Here is a 23,241-nt window from a genome sequence, read left to right as displayed (position 1 = left end):
ATTTCAAATAGCCGACATCTTCACGAAACCTCTAGATCAACAGGAGTTCAACTTCTTTCGAAGAGAATTGGGAATGGTAAATCCCAATGAGCTGTAAGAAATATCATGTTATCTCTCAAGATTAATTATTTAATTCAATGTTTTGATGATAAAATAACTAACTTAAGCATCGGAGTATGTAGAAATTTGTTTTGCAGGAAGCTTTGTTTCGATGAAGAAAAACACAGGTAAACAAAGTATGAAATTATTGATCAAATGATCGATAATCATGAAGGTAAAAAGAAAGTAATTTATCAATCACCTGATCAATAAATTCAATTTGTGAAAAAAAAAGAAAGCACTCCAACAAAACAATTTTCGATAAGCTGATCGATAAATGCTTTATCGATCAGAACATCGATCAAGAGCCTCAAGGTTTCAAGATCTCTCTTTCAGAATTGGTAAGCATTAATCGATAAGTTGATTGATAAATAGATTATCGATCAAATGATCGATAAACAAGACTAGGTACGCGTCTCTATTACTGATTTTATCGATAACATGTTTGACAATTGCTTGATCGATAACGTGATCGATAATTCTGTTCTGTGTTCATGTGTGTTCTTTATATTTATCGAACACGTGATCGATCAAGAGTTGATCGATAACTTCATTGATAAATTTGAAACTTATAACGGTTAATTTTTGAAACTCCACCGTCAGTTATCGAACTCTAACTCAAAAAAACTCCCATCCCCTGTTTCTCGCAACGGTCCAAAATCACTGTTTTATTAAATTTCTTGTCTCCCTTCTACTCTAATACATCCCTACTACATTTCTGACCTACCTCGAGCTCCAAACATCACACTTAAACCGATCATTCACTCAGCTGCTCTTCGGTAACCCCAACAATGGCAAGAGTAAAGCAACCCAATATGGAGAGGGAAGAGAATCTTGAAAAGAAAACTCAATCGGCCGAAACTACTCTATCGGGAACCAAGAAACGCTACAGACCAAAAGTACAAGAAGAATCAACAAAGAAAAAGGGGGTTCTGAAAATTCGAGAGAGCCAATCCAGAGAACAACCCAGAAAATCCCCCCAAGCTAAATCCAAACTGCCCATGGTCACTCAAGGATCTGAGACTGAGTCCGATGAAGAGGCTTCAGTTCAGAAAGCTATGGAATTAGCTCTGCAAGTTCCTGTACCTCGGCAATCTCGACAAAAAAGGCAAAGAATAAGGGAAGATAGCTCTCGGCAAGTTCCTACTGAAGGTATTTCAACCGAATTTTCTGAGCTACTTGTTGGCAATCTGGATGTGGATGTGAATATAACAAAATACAAGACTGATTTTGCCAATAGAAAATTCTGCCCTGTGGTATCTGTTGACATAGAAAGTCTGAAGAAAAATAAAGAGATTAACCTCGACCTAAGTGACCCTTTACAGCACTATTCCAATTGGTTAATCATTGATAGGGAGTACTGTCCTGAGGTGATTAAAAGATTCTACTGTAACATGGACAACCTTATAGAGGATTATCTGAAAGTCACACTGAGAGGGAGATCATTCAAAATTACCAATGCCAAGCTAAATGAGTTATTGGGAATCTAAGAGTCTGTGAGAGGGGGAGAAATGAATGAGGTAAAGGCTTACCGAATACTGATGCAGAGTGATGATTTTCCTGGTGAGCTGAGTTTTCCTCCTAAGCAGATATGTGATTACTATCGGATTATACATTACATCTACTCTCGGAGTATGGTAAATAAGTCTGGAAGCTTCTCACACCTCACTCAGGATGACTATTTACTCCTAGCTAGAATTATTAGTGGAGAAAAGATCAATATTAGGGATCTTATATACACTTAGATGAAGGGCTTTGTCCTCAACAAGTCTAAATTCACCCCCAATTCCCTACCCTCAGCTGGCTACTTACCTTCTTCAGGCACACAATATTGATCCACTTGAGCCTGGAGAAATCAAGACCAAAGTACCTGCTTTTGGTCTCACGTAGCTGAATAAAATGAGGATTCCTGTCCCCTTCAAGCCATCACAGAAGGTATCTCAAAAGGATAAGGGGAAGCAACCGGCTGCTAGTACATCTCGGACTTAGGATAAAGCTGAATCTACTGCAGCTCCATCTCATGCCCCTGAACCATCTTTCATGGAGCGATCTATCAGAGAGATGTTTCAAGCAGAGCTCCAAGCATTTGAGCATAGAGTGTACATCACTGCCAGAGAGTATGGGGAAGTCTCTGACAGGAAGTTTAAGGGTATCTCCAAAATTCTAGACCTTCACCGACAGGCCATGGTAGTCTTAGAAAAGGAAGTGGCAGAGAGATTTGATTCAGTGGATAAGGAACTCAGAGAGCTCAAAGGACTGGTAACTTCCCTCTGCACCAACTTCACTACCTCCAGTACCAGCTTCAGTTATGAGGATCTCTTCTCTCATCCACCATCTCCACCTCATCCTGAGCCAGCCCTTCCTTCCTATTATCACTTCTGATCCTTCTTCCACTGTCCCTACCTCCACCACACTCGCTCTCATCACTGTGCCTCAACCAGTTCCCACCTTACCTTTTCCTTCTCTTCATCTCATTTCTAGTCTTCCTCCTCTCCCTATTCCATTACCATTTCCCACTGTTTCCACTTCCTCTCCTTCCCTTGATGCTGACAAAAAGGGGGAGAAGCACACTGATATGGACGTTGCTGATATTGATTAGATTTTTAGCTTGTTTATCTGTTTTCTATCATTTTGTATTGCCTCAATATCTTTTTCTGTCATGAACCCATGTACTGATATGGTTTACTGACATTGGCTGTCTACTTATCTGATTCAATGCTTAATTTTGATGTTTCTGCTATTGTTTGGTTTATACCTTTCACTTATGTTTTGTCATCATCAAAAAGGGGGAGAATGTTAGGATTATGGTTTTGATGATAACAAAGTTAGATTAAATTGGTTAAGTGTGTTGATCAATCATCTGATCGATTAAATGATTATCGATAAGCTGTCAGATAACTCTTCAGTGTAAATCAGTTTAATGTTAAGTATTTTAATCGATGATCTGTTCGATAATTCATTGATCGATAAAATGATCGATTATCGCTAACGTAAAAGTCATATAAGGCAACTGTCGATTATCGATAAATTGATCGATAATCCAAGATGATCGAACAAGTGACAGATAAAAAGAAGTGAATCTGAACTGACTTTATCGATCAAGTGATCGATAAATACGTTATCAATAACGACATCGATAAATGGTAAGGCACTCTACCTATTTTGCTTATTGATTCTATCATTGTTTATTGATAATATGATCGAACATTGAGCTCTAACCTTTTGAATGCAGGTACTGATTATAGACTAGTGATAGATAACTTTATCGATCACTAAGTTATCGATAACATGATCGATAATTTATGTTCCAGTTGCTTCTACTTAGTTTTCCTAGAACTAAATTATCGATAACCTTATCGATAATCAAGCTCTTCTATCAATCATGTCCAGAATATTTTTCTGGACTTTTGACGGACAATTGATTTCATCTAGAATCATTGAGTAATCAAATAATCATTCTTTCTGTTTCATTTTAAAGCTTACACTACAAGACTCTTACTTGTTGAAGTTTAAAATATGGTTGCAGATTATTAAGAGAAATTACAACAGCTCGTCAACGGGATTACGCAACCTGCAACCTACTATGTCAGAAACGCAGAAGCATTAATGGCAGAACCGTTGTAACTAGGAAAACACGCAAACAGAGTCACAACGGCTAGAAGCTCATCCGTCCAACGGTTACTTAATGACCGCAACTATAAAAGGCGCGAAGAAGCATTAATGAGAGGATTGAATACGCGAACTACTGTCTGTAATCATTTACTACTACATTCAATACTCTGTTTCTTCATTATTACTGAGCGTCAGTGTTCATCATTTATTCTACTCTGTAAGAGAGTCAATATCTATCTTTAATTAATCATCTGAGTGATGCTCAAGAGTGTGGACTCTTGAGTGGGCTTGTATCCTTAGGGGAGTAAGGGGGAGTGATTGAGTGATTCAATTACTGTACTGAGGCACCAAGAGCCCGATCAATCTTAGAAGATAGTGAAATACTCAGAGGTGTTCTGAGGACTGGACGTAGGTCAAGTGGTTAAGACTGAACCAGTATAAATCCTGTATCTTCCTCTCTGCGGTGAAATCCCTTCTAACTCTAACTCTCTGTTTCTGATATTGTCTGATTTTAATTTTGCAATTTTTTTACTTACCCAATTCACCCCTTTCTTGGGTGAGATTGCTACTAACAGTACATTTTAGGGTTTTGTTCCCTCTATATAAAGTAATAGGATACACTTTGAGCTGTGCGCCACCTTTATAGAAAATACTATGTGTTTACTTTTCTTGGTATCAGAGCGCTAGGGTTAGCTACCTTAGCTGAAAGCTCCATTGAGAAATCCACAACCTCCAAGATGTCCTTTGAGTCTGAATCACTTGTCTTAACTGCTACATTACCAAAGCAACAGTCTGAAAATGGCATCAATCAAAGCTGTTCCATCAAGCTTGATGGAACGAATTATCTGGTGTGGCAGACACATGTTCTCCCTATCATTAAGGGACATAAACTGGAGGGCTTCCTTAATGGTACCAAGGTGTGTCCCTCAATTTATCACTATTGACAGTAAGAGTAAGCTGAACCTAGATTTTGAAGATTGGGTTGCAGCAGATCAGCTTCTATTTTGCTAGTCATTAAATATCATGACACTAGAGATCTCTTCTCAAATGGTCTCTGTTTCAAATGCTGCTGACCTTTAGACAGCTGCAAAACAGCTAGCAGGAGCTCAAACCAAAGCAAGGATTCTAATGTTGAAGTCAGAATTCCAGAGAACAAGGAAAGGAACAATGAAGATAACTGAGTACCTGTCATGCATAAAGAATCTCTCTGAATAACTCTTCATAGCTGGCTATCCAATCACTCTTCTAGATCTTATCATTTAAGTTTTGGCTGGACTTGATGTTGACTATAATCCCATTGTTGTTCAACTGAGCAAGGAAGCCAGTAAGCTAAACTAGATAGAATTTCACTCCTCTCTGATGACCTATCAAAGTCGTATGGATTAGCTATCTTAGATTGCTTAGTTACAAGTCTCCAACAATTTTATCAACTATGCCAGGGCTAAATATTATAGACCATGCAACAGCTGGCATGGTGGTTGAGGTAGATGTGGTTCCCGAGGTAAAGGCAGAAGAAATCAATTTGGTGGAATCCAGAACCACTTTGATGGTGAAGTTATAAAATGTCAGTTGTGTAATCGAATTAGACATGAGGTTGAAAGGTGTTTCTATCGATATGACAGGTTATTTGTCAAACCTGAAAAGAAAAAGAATCAGTTTAAGACTGGTTCCAGCTCTGGGTCAGATTTTTCAGCCTATTGGGTCAACCCAGAAACAGTAAATGATGATGCATGGTACCTTGATAGTATAGCCACAAGTCATGTGACCAACGATGTCAATCGCCTAAAAAATCCTGTTGACCCCAATGGTAAGATGCAATTAGTAGTTGGTAATGGTGACAAATTACCTGTTGAAAAAGTTGGTCAGTCAATTATATCTAATATACTACATAAGACATTTAAACTAAATGATGTTTTGTTTTCTCTTGGGATTAAAAAGAACCTGCTGAGTGTTTATAAAATGGCAGATGATAATGATGCAGATGTTATATTTAACAAAAATGGATTCTATGTGAAGGAACAGGAAACAGGTGAAACTCTAGTACAAGGGGTACCAAGTAATGGAGGCATGTTCAAAGTCTCATAGCAGAAGAAGAGGAATGGTCATGTTGAGCTAGCACTTATTGTTCAAGGTACTATTGTTAAGCTAAGGATTCAGCAGTAGTACCATCTAAGAATCCTAGTTTTAGTAGAGTTTTAGGGCATTGTAGACTTAGACATCCTAGTGATATGGTGCTCAATCAAATTATTAGTGAATGTAACTTGAAAGTTATCAAGAATGAATCTGTCTTTTGTGAATCATGCAATAGCACCAAAAACTTGTTCGCCAAATAGCTAAACCACAAGCAGACGGGTCACAAGTAATATAAAACGTATCATTTCCTCAGAGACTAAAGCTAGACAAGTCAAGAATCATAATTGTGCTCTTGATTAGGTCAAGTAAAGTAAATGTTGTGAAAGAGGTTGAATAATGTGATCAGAAAACAAACATCTAAATTGAAATAAAATAAACTTGACTTTGAGACAAATAAAGGTCTAGGGTTATTTTTCACTAATATACTTCATAAAACTTGAGTAATCACTTCTCAAATAGTGGTTAATAACAAGTTAAGTTAGTCTAGGGTTCACAATTATTGATTAAGCTTTTTCAAGTTAAAACCAAGTTTTGCAATCTTAATAAAACTTCGCAATCTCTTGCTCTTGTTTAAAAAGGTTACACTTTGAAAACCAAAACCCTTTTAGGACTATGCTAGGTCAATAGATATATCTCTATTCTATCAATAAACCTTCCATTTATTAGGATAAATTTCAGGTCCAACACATTTTTATCAAAGTTCAAAGATTAATTTAATTTCTTAAGCTTCAATCAATCAATTAATCACTCCAAATGGTGGCCAATCACAAGGAAGCGTTAAGTTCAAGATAAAAACAACATCACATTATCATTAACACCAAAGAGAGAGTTAAAACAAGTTTTAATCCATACAATAGATCAAAATAACCCTGGAATGATTATTCTAGCTACACATGTTCAGCAAAGAGCTACAAGTACATAGACATTTTGCAGCCATTACAGAAATAAAGGAGAAAAGAAGAAGAAAACCAAGGAAAATGAAGAAAGAAGCTTCAAATCTCTTGCAACTTCAAGCTTAATGTTCCCAAGCTTCAAAATGTCCAAACCTTAGCAGAGCAAACCTCCAAACGAGCCCCAAGTCAAAGTGTGTCAAAAAATCATGAGTCCTCCCACTTATATGCCCTAATTTTTAAGTTACATTGCAAAACGCACAGCTGCAAGGGGCAGATGCCGCAGCGTATGTGATCATCCGTCGCAACGGATTACACAAAATGGGGCTTTTGTAAATGGTTAGGCACTGCAGCAGATATGGACAGGTGCCGCGGTGCCTTACACCGAATGCTTTTTCTTCCTTTCTGTTGGAACTGTTGTGGCAGTTTTCTTCATGCGTCGCGGCAGATGGTGCTTCTTCAGTTTCTTCACTGTCATTCTTCTGTCCTTGCTCACTCTATGTTCTTGATCTTCTCCTTGTCTTTCATCTTTTAGCTCTTGCTATTTCCTGCACCAAGAATCTTAGAAGTATTGCAAAAATAATCTCCAATTGTTAGCATAAACTAAAGTTCACTTTATCAAACCATATTTTCTAACTTTAAGAGAATAATCCTACATAAGAGCTTCCAAAACCCAAAAAAAAGTGATAAAATAAGTTGAATTAATAGGAATTTCAAGAGGTTATCAATGTTTTAGCCAGAATAGGAGTTGGTAGTTGATTTATTATTTGAGTAGCTATGTGAAATGCTTCCCACCAGTAGTGTAGTGGCATTTTCACCTGAGCCAGTAGAGTTAGTTCCATTTCAACTATGTGTTGATGCTTTCTTTCATCTCTACCATTTTGAGCTGAGGTATGTGGACAAGAGTGTCTAAAATGAATCCTTCATCTTGTAGCAATTTAGAGAAACTTCTATACTCACCTCCCCAGTCACTTTGAACAATCTTTATCTTGCTTTCAAACTGATTTTCAGCAAATTTCTTACAAAGAACAAACATATTGATAGCTTCATCTTTTGCTTTTAAAGGAAAGATCCAAGAGTAGTGGCTATAGTCATCGAGGAACAGTATATAAGACTTAAAGCCATTCTTAGAGTTGAAGGGTGCAGGGCCCCACAGGTCAGAATGTATCAGTTCAAGCGGTTTTAAGGCATGAGAGTGAGATACTTTAAAAGGGAGAGAGTGAGATTTGCCTTACTTACATGATTCACAAAAGACAGATTCATTCTTGATAATTTTCAGGTTACATTCACTAACAATTTGATTGAGCACCATATCACTAGGATGTTTGAGTCTATAGTTCCACAAAACTCTACTAAAACTAGGATTCTTAGATGGTACTGCTCCCCAAACTAAAATCGGTTTCATAATTTTAAATAAGCTCCTCCTTAAACTAATATGAAAGGATTAAAAATGCATTTAGCCAAGAGTATGTTTTGCATGATAATTAACATTTTCATATCCCCCCTTTCGGGCATCCATTCATCGTGATCAGTCACAGACACTAGTAATTTTCAATAAATTGAAGAACATTGAGTTGACATGGGCAAGTGTCCATCTTATTTGTAATTTTCCTACAGCCCATATTTCCCGAAAGAAAAACGAGAAAATTTGGGGAGTAAGAGACTAAAAAAAATTTGAGGAGCATATCATGTAAGACCGGAGAAAGTAATAAAGACCTAAAAAGACAGTTTTTTTTTTTTTGGGGACCGAGAAAGACAGTTACACGATAAAAAAAAATCTCATGTAATATAACTTTTACTTACTTTTATAATTTATTTACTTGTAAATATTTTATTGATGTTGGAGTAATATAATATTAATGGGATTGCTAGTTGTTACCCATTTATGATCCCATAAAATCTGCGTCATTACTTGCTACGTTGTCCTTCCTGAGGTTGTTGCATATTGGCATGGGCAAGTGCCTATCTTGTCTGTAATCTTACAAGTTGCCCAATTTTTTATTATGTAAATTAACCAATTTTTTTTTACCATTTTCCCTTGGAAGATACAAATACACATTTTGGTGGTGTGGCTTGATCCTATTTACAAGATACTTTAAAAAATGTCTAGAATTTTAACGAATTTTTTTTCATTTTTTCCTATTCATTACGTGTTACTAAGCTTATAATTATAACCTAAGAGAGCATATCATTACACTGATTTTCTTTAACACATTTTTTTCCATAGTCATCCTCTTTCTCATTCGCTTTCTCCCTCCTCAAATGAAGATTTTTAAAAAATATATTTTTTTTAACATTTATTCTCTTTAATTAACTTTACCCAATTTTTTACTTATATTTTATATATATAGGATTAGACGGAGTACTCCCTCTATCCCTTATTATAAGATCCTTTTAACTAAATTATGCAGTTTAAAAAAATAATTAAAATTAGTTTAAAGCAATTAATACATAGCAAATACAATTTTTTTTTCAAATATACCCTTATATATAAATGGGTATATATGAGGGAGTAATAGTGAGATAAATGAATAAAGAGAATATATTAAATGCATTAAATTAGGAGTAAAATAGGTAATAATACATTAAATGCTTAGACAAACTCAAAGAGGATCTTATAAAAAGGGACAAATCTATTCAAAAAATTAGATCTTATAATAAGGGACGAAGTAATATTGTTTTAATAATAAAGAATAAAATTTAATGACATTAAGTATCCTTCTCATTTATAGCAAGACAATGAATTAGCTAATGTGTAATCTTACATGCATGTTTTACACTTGGCAAAATCACAGTTCCCAACAAGAAACCAAGACACATTTATAGCAAGACAATGAATAAATTGTATGAAGGAAACGCACCTGCATCAATTCATTTGACAATTCCTGCTCTCCCCAGCCATGGATGGAACTGGAGACAAAACAGCAGACTTGTTTCATGGCCAAGCCCAATTGTACAGACTCATGCATCTTTGGATGTCTTCTTTATGTCTAAAGTGTGCAATTGAGCTTGAAATACCGGACATAATCCACAAGCAAGGCCAACCCATCTCTCTTTCTCAGTTGGTATCAGATCTCAAAGTTCCACCCTCTAAAACTACTTTTATAAAAGGGCTCATGCGCTTGCTGGCTCACAATGGCCTCTTCACCATCATCAAAAGCAGCAACAATGAAGAAGAAGAAAGTGAAGTATCATATGATCTCACTTCTGCATCGCAGCTTCTTGTGAACGGCATAGACCATTGTATATCTTCAATGGTTCAGTTGACTGTAAGCCCAGCTTTGCTTGATTTGTATCAAAACTTGGGGAAATGGGTTCGTGGGGAGGAAAATACATTGAGAGAGACATCGTTTGGCGTAGGCGTTTATGAATTCCTTACTCAAAACCCAGAAGATTTGGCGGTCTTCCTAGAAGCAATGGCTAGTGATTCCAGATTCATGAAACTGGCAATGAAAGATTTGGGATCTGTTTTTGATGGACTGAATTCCATCGTTGATGTTGGCGGTGGAACTGGTACAGCTGCTATGATTATTTGTGAAGCATTCCCCAAGTTGAAATGTACGGTGCTCGATCTTCCTGAGGTTGTCTCAAACTTATCTGGAAACTGCAATATGAGCTTTGTTAGTGGGGACATGCTCAAATCCATCCCTCATGCTGATGCAGTGCTGATTAAGGCAAGTATATTCTACATAAAAAATACAACGTTACATAACAAATTTAAATCTTGCATCCTCGCAATTCTACAAGTTTTTCATTTTTAGATTAAATCATTTGATTTTCAGATATTACTCAAACACATGAAATACCTGGAATGTTAGATTACTACCTATTTTCGTTTTTACAGTGGGTTTTACATGACTGGGGTGATGATGATTGCTTAAAGATACTTAAAAATGCCAAGGAAGCTATTTCAGGCAATGGAAAAGGGGGAAAAGTGATCATCATAGATACAGTGTTGAATGAAAAGCAAGAGCAGCATGAAGTGCTAGAAACAAAGCTCTTACTCAACATAATGTTGGCGGCTGAATTCAATTCAAAAGAGAGATCCGAGGAAGAATGGAAGAAACTCTTCCTGAAAGCAGGCTTCACAGATTACCAGATATTTCCTGTATTCGGCTTTAGGCCTCTCATTGTGCTTCATCCCTAGACTTGCTGGGAATCAAATAACTTGTTTTACATGTTTCAAAGTGAATAAATTGCAGTAGAACAAGAGTTATGATTCTTCTGCAATTTCAATGAGCTACATAACATATCGCGATAAAGAAATTGTTCCCCATCTTATAACTGCGGCCGAATCATCTAGCAATTTATAAACATTCATGTTTACATAAAGTCATTACTAAGTTGAGTGAAAAAAAAAAAATAACACAGTTATTACTGATGAATGAATAAAAAAAAACTAATTTGTAGAGTGCATCTGTTAAAACATGTTAGAAGACAAGAAAGAAATCAAAATAGCACTATATCATGCACGTTTATAACCATTCAAGGGAAGGAAATAACCGACCTGAATTGTCGTATTTCTCCCTTGCTCAGTTCTGAATCAATTGAGTTTCCAGCACTTAAGAGCATCGTATTATGCATAGAGACATATTGCAGCTATTAGCGACGATCTGGACCAATGAATCCACTTCACAGGCTCTGTTTCTGTACTCAACTGTGCATCGTATTGTACCAATATACCACGCAACAATTGGTAGCTGTGGAGATCAGTATCAATCCATTTCATGGAATGAACAGCTTGGTAGAGTTAAAATCACCAGTCAAGTGAAGTTTCAAATGGAAAATGTTGTAACAGCCAGAAAACTGATGTTAACTAAATAAAGCATGGAGAAAATTACAAAAGGAGTGTTATCCATGTTTAATACAAACCAAATATTTGTATCAGATATGATAAAGCCGTTCAAATAACACTTGGACGATTAAAAACTTGTTACCTTCCTGTGTTGGATGTCCATTGCATGTGCCCAAGTCCATGTTATTATTTATGTTTCGTAGGCTGCAGCCAAGCGTTTCACTAATTTAATGACAAACTACCATCATTTATTAATTCTTGTTTAGAAATGTTTTTCCTTATAAGCAAAAAGTTTAGATAAGTTGGATTTCGGAAGCTCACTAGGGTAAGGGCATGCCTCTAAACTTAGAATGCTTATAAAAGTACTTACAAATTGCTCACTAATAAGGTCTTTACATTAGCAATGGGATTTGAACTCACAACTTGTGAATTATAAGCCAAGTCCTTACCAACTAAACTAACTCTTGTTGGTAATTCTTATTTAGAGTTAAAAACAAGAAAATTTTAAATAGGCATGTCCTTATTGGAAATAAAAGCCTTTTTTTGTGTGTAAACTTAGAGCATCCTCAAATCATTTTGGACTTGATAAAATCTCTGTCGAGCTGGGAGTATTAATTATGACGAATTTTTCTATGTTTTGAAAATTCTTTATGAAATGACTCTGCAACTCCTTCTTCACGACGACCAATTAATTCACAAACTTTTCGCTTGAATAAACTATAATGAATTTTTCGAAGTTTTCTTGGTAGAAAAGTTATTCAAAATAATTTTAAAACCAAGGTAACTCCTGCCAATTGCTATTTTCAAGTAATATGGATAAATAAATATTTTATAATTAAATAGGTTAAATTCTGAAGTATACTTGGTTTAATTTATAGATTTTTTTATACTTATTTAATTATCTTTTATATATTTCTTCTTTTATAAAAATTGTAAGATAAAAAAGAATTTTGAGACAAAATCTATTCCTATCCTATTTTATTTCGGAGGAGATATTAACAGATATGGGAGAGGAGAAAATCATTTTGTGTGTGTGTGGGGTATAAACACATATGCGGACCTTAAGAGAAAGAATGAAGAAAGCACACTCTACTTTCTTGTGGGTTGAGTTTGGCCCTAAATATAATATTTTAATTCACTTTATCTCTCTGTCTCTCTTTTCAAAATATCCCTATTTATTGTAAGGAATTCTGACCAAAAAATAATTTGAATCGTCTAATGCACATGATTGAGAAGAATTAGTTCAGAGAGATTAATACATATTTGTGACAAATAACTAACTTAAATAATTTTTTTAATATCCTCAAATAAATTTTCCACAAGTGCATTTGCCTTATTCACATGTTGTTTGCATCAAACATTTTGCTATTAGTTAGTTAATTTATAATCACCGAGCATCCTGCGACGCATCCAGTGCATGTCGCCACATCAACATCCTTTACATGAAATATTGGGCAAGTAAGACTATTTATCACGAAAAATTTCAACAGTTTAACATTTATATAATCTAAAACTTCATCGCTATTACATTCTTTCTTGCATGTCTTAAATCGGGTGCAAGTTTTCCATATATTATATGCAAATAGTTATTTGCATTGCGGGTTTCTCCAGATGAAGAAAGAAACATCAAACAAAAACTTAGAGAAATCTATCGTAGTTCTTTTCATGAAAAATGGAGTTAGTGAGTGACATTTTATGACGTGCTACATCTCATAAAGAATTTTCAAAATGGGCCCCATATTAATTTAAATGAGACCGAGTAAAAATCTAAACCTAAATTCAATCAGAATTGACCAGCGGCTACACTCAGATAAACGAGTATATATATCTAGAATATCTACAAATAATTCCAAATATGCAATATCAGATAAATAAATAAAATATTGAATATTTCGTTCTTGTTCAACTGACCTTATCCTTTTAATAGCTTCATTTGTACCAATTATTTTAGACCCATATATACCGCATATACTCTAAATTATATATTCGACTTCCTTTGGTTTTTTCCTGATTATTTTAAAAATTTAATCAAACCCGTAAAATATCATATAAGAGATTTTTTTTCAGAAAATAATTAATTTTTTAATAATAAAAAAAAAACAAGCATCCCTAAATAGATGTATCCTTGATAAAAAGAAAAAGTCTGGACATTTTATGTGACCTGTCCTTATCAATATATAAAGACAGTAGAATATATAATTTAAATTATGTGCTCTATTTATATATATATTTTTTATGGATCTAAAATAATTAGTCTGCAGATATAGAAAGGTTAATATCAGTGGAGCCTTAAAGAAAAAACAATGGGGATATAATTCGCTTGTTTTGACATGTTGTGAGGAAGTAGTCCTTTCCATTAGAACTAATCCCTATAGATGTAATATGCAATATTTGATGATTGATTTCCATTCCGGCAACCAATTAGGTCAGCATGGTCATAAATTGTAGTAGTGACAACTTAACAGTAACGTCTAACAGCTACAACCCCAAAGATTAGTTATAAATCATGAACCACGACTATGTAAAATATAAATGATTTAGTTGCTGTGCTCCTTCTAGTCCGTAGTATAGGAACCAAAGTAGACAAATGTCAACAATTGTATTTAGATCGATGGAAAGCAAATTAACAAATCAAGAACCATAGGCGATGCTTATCGTTAATTTTTCTCAAAACAGGAAAGAGTAGGACCAATCCTTAATGCATCATATGGTAAAAAAAAAAAGCCGGCAGAGGAAATCATGAACCACGATTTGATATATAAATCCTGCAATTCATAGCAGCGGAAGTCATAAAAAACCCGTTACCATAACTACATATATGGTCTAAATCATCATTCCATACGTCTTCTGATCTGAAATAGAGACAATTGAAAACACAGCTAGAAGAAAATAAATTATGTCGGGAAATCTGTGATGAGCATAAGCCTAAAGGGAGAGCCTAATCTCAAAACATTAGCCTATTCAAAGAGGAAAGCCTCTTGAACTTATAAATCTCACAACACTTGTGGGGTTCCCTAGTGGGAGACATGTAACAGAATCTTCTGACTAGTATGCAGACACGATGTAATGATGTCAACTAAGAATAGCTGTCACTAATCAAGGCTTAGCAAGTGAAAATTAGGTTTTCTTGATACATATACACCCTCCCCCCCAAAAGTCTGCTGCTGCCTCTCGATTCCTTCTTATTCTACTAATCTCCCCCTTTCTATTATCGTTGCTATTCTCGTGGCATAATGCGACTGTGCATTTTTATATTACATATAAGTTTATAGGTATTGACAACACATTTTCTCAACACATCACAAAATATAATATATGGGTTGTTAATACCTACCGTGATAGTTGTCAATCCTTACATCTTCAGTTGTCAACGACTGCTCTTTCAATTGTCAATACAAATTTAAAAAAAAAAAAGGATAATTTGGTAATTAAATAAATAAATTCTCTTGCAATAAGATTTCTTGGGAGTTGAGAATAATTTAATGATTTTCAGGGACTTTTTTATATTTAATTTTTTTGGATGAGACTTTGTTGCAATCTTCCCTCTTTTAATTTGTATTTCTTCGTGCATATTCATATATGATGAATCTATACGTCAGGATATCCAGGTCTGGGTCCCATATTTCACAGCAAAAGCCCAATGTGGGGCCCTCTCCGTGTCTATATAATTCCCCTCGGTTTCTCGTTTCGCATCATGGGTCTCGACTTGTTTTGCAACAGTGAAGTTTCCACTCATTTCCATCATTACTGCTTTTCTCACTGTGAGCTTCCACTCCCTTTCTTATTCTCTCTCACCTTTTTATTTTCCAGACAGAACTAAGATGTGAACGTGTGCGTCTCTATGAAATAGAAGGTTGTGTTGGTGGCGCCAGCTCATGATGCTGCCTTGGCCCCTGAGATTTATTGGAAGTCCATGCTTCCCTATACTCCCATGCCTGAACTCCTCAAAGATCTCCTCCACCCAACTGGCCTGGTTAGCATGATTAACGGGTAACAATAATAAATGCAGTCATTTGGGTTAGTTCATTCTGATGTCAACGTTGGCAACTCAGGTGGTGGCACCACTAATGACGGCGGTGTGCGTGAGATGGCCGATGAAATGCCTGATACTTCCAACTATCATTCTCCACGAAATAACTATAAGGTATTTAGCGGCTACCCTAGATATAGCACCCCACCCCATGACAACACCAATGGGACTGTCTTCTTTTCGGAAAAGGACTTGAAGGCCGGTCATGAAATGAACTTGCTCTTCATGAACATCAACAGCCATGCCTCCTTCCAGCCTCGTCAAGTTGCGAAATCCATTTCCTTTTCTTCAACTAAGGTATATTTAGTACTGTCACATTCATTCTACTGAGAAAAGAGATATATATAGCCAAATGATATGTGTTATCTGGTTTTTTAACAACAGATGGCTGAAATATTGAACAAGCTTGCCGAGAAACGTGGGTCAGTATATGCTAAGGAGATGAAGACAACAATTGAGATTTGTGAAGATCCAGGGGTCAAAGGAGAACAAAAGTACTATGGGAAGTCTTTAGAATTCATGGTTGATTTTGTTACTTTGAAGCTTGGGAAAAATGTGAATGCTTTGTCTGCAGAGGCGATGAAGGAGGGAACAAAGGAAGTAGAAGAATACACAATATTGCATGGAATGAAGAAGGTGGGGGGAACACAGTTGGTGTGCCATAAGCTCTATTACGCGTATGCTGTGTTTCTCTGTCACAAAATAGAGAACACAGTTGCCTATACAGTGCCCTGGGGGGTGCTGATGGGAGCAGAATGAAAGCTTTATGTGTTTGTCACAGAGAGACATCAACTTGGAACCCAAAACATGTGTCCTTCCAATTGTTAAAAGTGAAGCCTGGGACTGTTCCTGTGTGCCATTTCCTTTCTCGATCCACCGTTATGTGGGTTCCAAAAAAAAAAAACTAATGTGAACGTCAGTGGTTTAGATATACGTGTGTGTGTGTGTTTCAAAAATAAGAGGCACAGATAGAGAGTGTGATGAAACTCACAAGAAATATAAAATAGAGTTTCAATACAATATTCTCTCTATCTCTGTCTCACTTCATATATGATATCACTTGTTCATGTATTATATGATATGCAGGTGGCAGCACGTGTGTATGTATTATCATATATGATATGCAATTTGGATATTCTCAATTTCTCATTTTCTCTCTTTCTTGGCGTCACTGAAAACGCATACGGAGTCTCACGTTGGCCCCTGCTGGCATGCAATTTCATTCTTCAAACTTCTAGCTTACTATGTCATTTCAACACTTTTTTCACATACTTTGAAAGTACTATGATTGCTAACCGTTAATTGGAGCACCTAAATTAAAATTTGTATTTTTCTTTTGGATTACTATTTACTTGATATTTTATATTTTTTGTTCAAATTTAAAAATTTATAATTGATTATAAAAAATCGTATGAGAGTGCTTTAAAATTATTATGAAACCTCTACAAGTCCTTTACATGAGAAAAATATCACTCTAGCTTCGTCGTTTCTGATCTAAATATATGACGACTTGTTTATATATTTTAATATATGATATGCAGGGGGCATCACTGAGTAAATCCATTCTACTCAAACTTATTTTTTGACATATATTCTCTAGAAGTTTTTTTTTTGGCAAGTTCTATTCCAAACATTCTAAGACATTTGGAAAAAAAAAATTAAAGAAGATGGAACACAAAATTTTAATGAGGAAAAACCGACCGTGTGGGGATAAAAAAACCCAAGGGCAACGACAAGCAAGAAATTTCACTGAGAAAAATAGCATTTACGATAATCGTCTTTTCCCTATGAGGACGAAGAGACCCTATACATATACATAGATTGAGAAGGAGCTTCTAATAAATCTAAGAAAAATTAACCTGGCTGACAAATAGTATCTCCTAAAATTTGAATTATAAATATAATAGAAATATGATGGACTTTAAGCTAAGATAATAAATAAAGGAAAATCACTATGGGCCATAGGAATTTGAGTCTCATCAATCTCAACGCCTTCATCAAGACTCATCTTTAACTAATGAACTGATCATTCTTCATCTCTTGTATTTTGCCATCTCTCAACATCTTCTTTACACAACACACGCCACCCACACTGTGCTATTTTAAAAGCTGACTTCTTCTCTGGACCTTCGTTATTAGTGAAGAATACCATTTGAAGTTGCTCCACAACAAATGAAGAAAAACGAATGTAGATGATACATCGTTGATGACGACAATTAGACTGCACATGAATGCCACAACAACGGAATGAATTTGAGTATTTACCTTTAGAAACTTTATAAGTCCAATAAACGTTGTCACGGCAATTTGCAAATTCCAAATCATTTTCAAGCACTAAGCATATGGCCACACCCACCATTCACCTGAACGGCAAGAATCAGGAGTTTTTACTTTAAATGACGCATTTTTTGGAGTATACTCATATGGGCAATCTTCCGCACAAGAATAGTTTTGATGGTTAAACCATGGTGGCACTTCACTACCAGGAATAGTTTAATACTCGAGTCGGTTGCATAAAGTCAGACTGTGATGAAAATTATAATAGTTAATGTGTAAGAAATAGAATGATAAGAAAACTAGATAAACTAGAGATTCAAATAACTCACAACTTGTGAATCCCAAGTTATAATTGCAGACATGTAGTCGCTTAAACAGTGACATTTCCATTTTTGACCTGAGATTTCAAGTCTACATCGAGTCTGTAACGAAAAAAAAAATGGTATGATATAGAACTATACTGACTAATATGAAACACATAACAGTAAAAAAGAAATAAAACAAACCTGATATTCAAATTGCTCAATGAATTCCCATAGTTGCTGGGAACGAACATAATGTTTCAATGATGGACAATCAACTGCTTCTATAATTGATAGGTTTGCTGGAACTTGAGGCAAAGACTGAAGGCTTGGGCAATCATTCAAAGTAATACATTCAAGCTTTTCAAGTTTGGAAATGAGGCCAGAAGGAAATTCAACAAAATTGTTTCCACACAAATCCAACACTTTCAGTAATGATAAATTGCTAATTCCACTGGACAGTGAGTCATCATGAAGATTGCAATAACTTAGACGTAAATTGCCCAAAGATGATAGATTTGAAAAAGAAGGAGACCACAAAGAGTTTGTTGAACTTGGTGGCCTTTGAAGCCTAAATGCCACCTTGAGAAGGGAACGACTTTGTTGAACCTGATGGCCCTTACATCCCCTAAGAGATAATACTTTTAAATTATTCAAGGATGAAGGCACTTCTCTTGTAGCAGTTTCACCCACATGAAGCTCTTCCAATGAATCATTTTCATTCAAATTCTCTGGAAGCCTTGAAATCCTTGAGCAACCAGAAATATTGATATTCTTTATAGCTTTCAGTTTTTGAAAATCACTTGGGAAGCAAACCAGATTTTTGCAATCCTTTAAATTTAATATAATAAGACCAGTCAAATTGACCAATGATTGTGGTAGTTTGGATATAGCAGTGCTCTCTAAATCAAGCTTGGATAAACATTCCATACCTTCTCTAAACTCAGGAAGTTTTTTAACTTTTGAACACCCAGAGAGAACTAGTGTCTCTAAAGAATTCATCTCGAATTTGGTTGGAAGATTCTTAATACTTTTGCAACCTTTAAAATCAAAAATGGCAAGATTCCTGTGTTGCCAGAGAGAGTGGTGAACTTCAACAAGCTTTGTACACCCTTTAAGAATTAATCTTTGAAGATTAGGAGTTTTATCAAAATTTGGTGTTCTGATCAGGTTTGCTGAATGACTCAAATCAATGAACTTCAAACTTTGCAGAAACTGAAAAGAGGAAAAGAAGCCTTCAAAAACCAACAACAAGCTAGTGATACATGCATCAGATTATAGACAAACATATCTAAGCAGAGGACATTAGTTACCTGAGTTTCTCTCCAAAGTTCTTTTAATGTGCTGTATTGCATTTTAAGATCAACAAGTTCATGAAATTGATTTTGCCTTGGTAGGAAATCTAAAGGATACTCCTTCCATTCGATGACTTTCAATGTGTTAGGAAGGCAGTTAAGTCCATCAAGATTCAATTGGCCTTGTGACAAATGTGAATGACTTGACATGACAAGTAACTTGAGATTGCTCATACTTGAGAAGGCCTCACGATCCAAATGTATGATATATGGTTTGTCAAATCTTACCACCATACCACGGATTGCTTCGGTTCCCTATATGTAAAATAAAAAGATCAAGCTAATAATATATAAAGTGCACGGAATTTGTATAAAAAAAATAAAATGCATGGAATAAATTATCGTATTAACAATGCACAATCACAAGAATGGGCGAAGTTTACCTTCTTATTTCCCAACACATGATTAGCATCCTCCAAGGACCATATCCTGCTACGTTTCCCTGCATCATCTGGTGATTCATGAACAACAATTTCCTTACCCATTTCTTGAAGCATCATGGACCCTCAAACAGCCATCGCTTTCGGTTACCATTGATTTCTCAATAAGAATTCCTATTCCAATTTTTGCGCAAAGACCACAACTTTCTAAGATTTGTATGACATCATCCTTAGCCATCCCATTGAAAAAGCAAGCAATATCTAAGAATATATTCTTCTCATTATATTCTAGTCCATCAAAGCTCACTTTAAGTATCTCCAAAATGCCATTTGGAGGAACCTTCCTAAGCGCATCCTCCCATTCTGATTCACTTCTTCCACAAAGAAATGAACCAAATACTTTGAGTGCCAAAGGAAATCCTTTGGCAGCTTTAATCACAGTTTTAGAAAGCTCCAAATAATGTTCATTTGGTTGATCTTCCTTGAAAGCTTTTTCAAGAAAAAGTTGATGGGAATCGACTTGACTTAAGAAATTCATCTTATATTGAGGAACACCATGCTCAACTAAAAGACGCTGATCTCTAGTTGTTATTATTATTCTACTCCCTTGACCAAACCATTCTTTCTTTCCAGCCAAATTCTCAAGTTGGCTTATGAGACTCACATCATCAAGGACAAGTAGAACTTTGGTATTACACCACCTTTTTTTTATCAGCATTTTTCCTTCGTCACAATCACGCACTTCCATATGATTCTTCTTTTCGAATGAGAAAGAAGTTTATGTTGCAATGAAATTAAACCACCTTCTTTTGCAGACTTCTCTCTAACATTATGAAGAAAGAAATGAACTTCGTAGTTTTTTTATATTCTCTCATAAACAATTTTAGCAAGAGTAGTTTTGCCTAACCCTCCCATTCCCCATATTCCTATAAATTGAACTTCCTCCGATGTATTTGCCAGAACTGACTCAAATTCTGCTATTTTTACATCAATTCCAACCAGTTCACCATCATTTAAGTCAAACGGCAGTTCATCATTTAATTTTGACCTCATCACTTTTTCAGCAACCAAATCAATGAGTTCTGTTTCATATCTACAAAAGAAATCATAATAATATCCAACTATCGCTTTTCGCCCAAAAAAAATGCATTGTCATTTGATGATTTGAATTGTGTTCTATGCAGGTTTTACTGCAGTGATTTATCATGTTTGAAAAGAGAGAAATGCCGAAATTCATGGTAAAAGTATAGCATATAAAAATAGATGTCACCTTTGCAAATGAAAGAACGAATTGTGAAGATGCATTTCATATATATCCACACACACACACACACCCACGGCACAATATATTTTTTATTGCCACATTTAGACGCGCACGTGCATGCATGCATTTAATTTAAATGTTTTTATTTCTTATATAAAGATCAATATATATATATATGTTTTCCTATCTTATAATAATATCATAATCTTTTTAAAGACCAATATCCAAGTTAAACAATTTCAATTCCTGCGCCGAAATAAGTTCTAAGTTACTTAAAGTCATGATATTTTTTTAAAGTAGTAAAATTACCGATAATCTTGAGAGTTTCAACCAGCTATGTTAGCAACTTCCTTTAAAGCATCCCTCCATCTTTGCACTTCGTTATGTGCAAATTTTTGTTCATGCTTTACAAAGGCTTCTTCAAAACTTCCTCTTTGATGCCGAACATCAGATGGATCTATGCCATAAAAGATTGGAAATACATGAAGGCCCAGCTCTTTCTTAAAATGAAGGATCTTTAGGAGCTCATTTAAACACCATCTGGAAGAAGCATCGTTTTTAGAGAGTACAACAATTGCAGATAAAGATTCTTCAATTGCTTGATTCAAACTCAGGTCGATAACTTCTCCTCTTTCCAGTTCTTCTTCGTCTCTAAACGTTATCAGTCCATTGTCACACAAAGCAGCATATAAGTGGTCTGTAAATCTCTTGCGAGTGTCTTCTCCTCGAAAGCTTAAAAACACAACATGCTTGTGCTTCCTATATGAACGAGAACAGCTTGAAGAATACTCAACTCCATGAGCTTCAAGTGCCATTGCAATAAGAAAGCAACTGAATCATTCAAAGTATAAATACAGCCATCAGCGTCTGGAAAATGGTAAAGAGACGAACAATGTAGAAGTGGAACTCCAACAAACCGTGTGGCAATTAGTACGGAATACTAAAATGGAAGAGAGTGAACCGATTTTTGTGTTTCAAAGCAAAACTTTTTGGTAGAAGATTCAAAGAAAGTAATTATATCCGTTTCACTGAAGAAAAGATAACAGATTATAGAAACCTCAACAGACAGTGCAGCCCAAGATTCACTATTTATGCGTGTATCAAATCAAAGTATCGCTAACATTTGATATATTCTTTCTCGTGCTTCAGTATTTCAAAGGAAAAATTCACATAGTAAAAAACTTTTTCCGCACATAAGTGAAAAAAGTAAACAGAAATAACAAAGTAATCATTTCATTGAGTAAATGTAAAAGAAGAGCAAGGAAGAACATATGAACTTTATCGACGGAATAATGTTGAAAGATACATATCTTTGAGTTGCAGCTTGATAAGTGACCTCTTTGGTCTACTACAAATTTATAGAGCAAGGGGAAAGAAGCGACGTAGGCAACACTCCAAGCTCGACATGCAGGAGGGTATTTATGTATTTTTTATTTTATATAATATTGTTTTTATTAAAGTTAAGGTATAAATTTACCTCAAAAATTTTTACTCAAGAATACTGAGCATCTAAATTTTTTTTGGGTACAAATTTGTCTCAAAATTTTAAAAGAATAACAGCATTGATTGTTAATATTTTTAATAGTAGGAGGCCAAATTGTTACAATTTTAAATTTCTAGGACAAATTTGAATCTAAAAAACTACTAGGTGCTCCGTGCTCCTGAGTAAAAACTTTTAAGACAAATTTACATCTTAACCATTTTATTTTCTTGATTGATTTTATAAATATAAAAATGCAATCATCCAAGTCAGCTCAAGTCTTCCTTGACCCGTTTCAACCACGTTGCCGTGTTCCTTTGAGCAAACATAAAAGCACGGCTACATACACACACACACACACACATCAATGACATTTCATTGATAATTTATTTTTATAACACTAGATTAGATTCATGGATCCGCTTAATTGTTAATCATATAATAAACCAACTTAATTCATTTCTTCACAAATTTGTGTTAATATCGCCATAGATACAACCTAAAACTGATATATACTGTAATACTAAATTGCGTTTTTGGATCTAACCTGCAATGTCCTCTGTGATTGCAGTATTTTCTACATCTCCTTGTAGAAATACGCACATTTTGGAAGTGGAACTCACA

The 23,241-nt window shown here is 35.2% G+C and overlaps 3 protein-coding genes and 1 pseudogene across 3 annotated transcripts; 2 read left to right on the top strand and 2 right to left on the bottom strand.

Moving 5' to 3' along the window:
* The first annotated feature begins 9,634 nt into the window (after positions 1-9,634).
* On the top strand, positions 9,635-10,881 carry LOC114712601 (isoflavone 7-O-methyltransferase-like). Its single transcript, XM_028897152.1, has 2 exons — positions 9,635-10,408; positions 10,579-10,881. The coding sequence occupies exons 1-2, from the start codon at positions 9,635-9,637 to the stop codon at positions 10,879-10,881; spliced, it is 1,077 nt and encodes a 358-aa protein (XP_028752985.1).
* Positions 10,882-11,312: 431 nt separating this feature from the next.
* LOC114712600 (BURP domain protein RD22-like) lies at positions 11,313-16,467 on the top strand (annotated as a pseudogene).
* A 1,419-nt stretch (positions 16,468-17,886) lies between these two features.
* LOC114712599 (disease resistance-like protein DSC1) lies at positions 17,887-19,667 on the bottom strand. The gene is made up of 3 exons (XM_028897151.1): positions 19,452-19,667; positions 18,343-19,353; positions 17,887-17,922 (listed from the first exon to the last, which is right to left on the bottom strand). Exons 1-3 carry the CDS (start codon positions 19,665-19,667, stop codon positions 17,887-17,889), a joined length of 1,263 nt encoding a protein of 420 aa, XP_028752984.1.
* Positions 19,668-19,970: 303 nt separating this feature from the next.
* On the bottom strand, positions 19,971-20,621 carry LOC114712598 (TMV resistance protein N-like). The gene has a single exon (XM_028897150.1). The coding sequence runs from the start codon at positions 20,619-20,621 to the stop codon at positions 19,971-19,973; it is 651 nt and encodes a 216-aa protein (XP_028752983.1).
* Between the last annotated feature and the right edge of the window lie 2,620 nt (positions 20,622-23,241).

This window comes from Neltuma alba, unplaced genomic scaffold (assembly GCF_004799145.2).
Source record: "Neltuma alba isolate B1F8T4 unplaced genomic scaffold, ASM479914v2 tig00011378_pilon, whole genome shotgun sequence".
Lineage (NCBI taxonomy): Eukaryota > Viridiplantae > Streptophyta > Magnoliopsida > Fabales > Fabaceae > Neltuma > Neltuma alba.
The sequence above is the reverse complement of the archived record's forward strand: the minus strand, read 5'-3'. Positions and strand labels throughout refer to the sequence as shown.

Coding starts and splice junctions, on each gene's coding strand:
- LOC114712601 (XM_028897152.1), top strand. CDS start 9,635: ATGGATGGAACTGGAGACAAAACAGCAGACTTGTTTCATGGCCAAGCC. Junction 10,409..10,578: donor CTGATGCAGTGCTGATTAAG/GCAAGTATATTC, acceptor TCGTTTTTACAG/TGGGTTTTACATGACTGGGG.
- LOC114712599 (XM_028897151.1), bottom strand. CDS start 19,667: ATGAGCAATCTCAAGTTACTTGTCATGTCAAGTCATTCACATTTGTCA. Junction 19,354..19,451: donor AACTTTGGAGAGAAACTCAG/GTAACTAATGTC, acceptor TCCTCTTTTCAG/TTTCTGCAAAGTTTGAAGTT. Junction 17,923..18,342: donor TTGAGCAATTTGAATATCAG/GTTTGTTTTATT, acceptor CTTGCCGTTCAG/GTGAATGGTGGGTGTGGCCA.
- LOC114712598 (XM_028897150.1), bottom strand. CDS start 20,621: ATGGAAGTGCGTGATTGTGACGAAGGAAAAATGCTGATAAAAAAAAGG.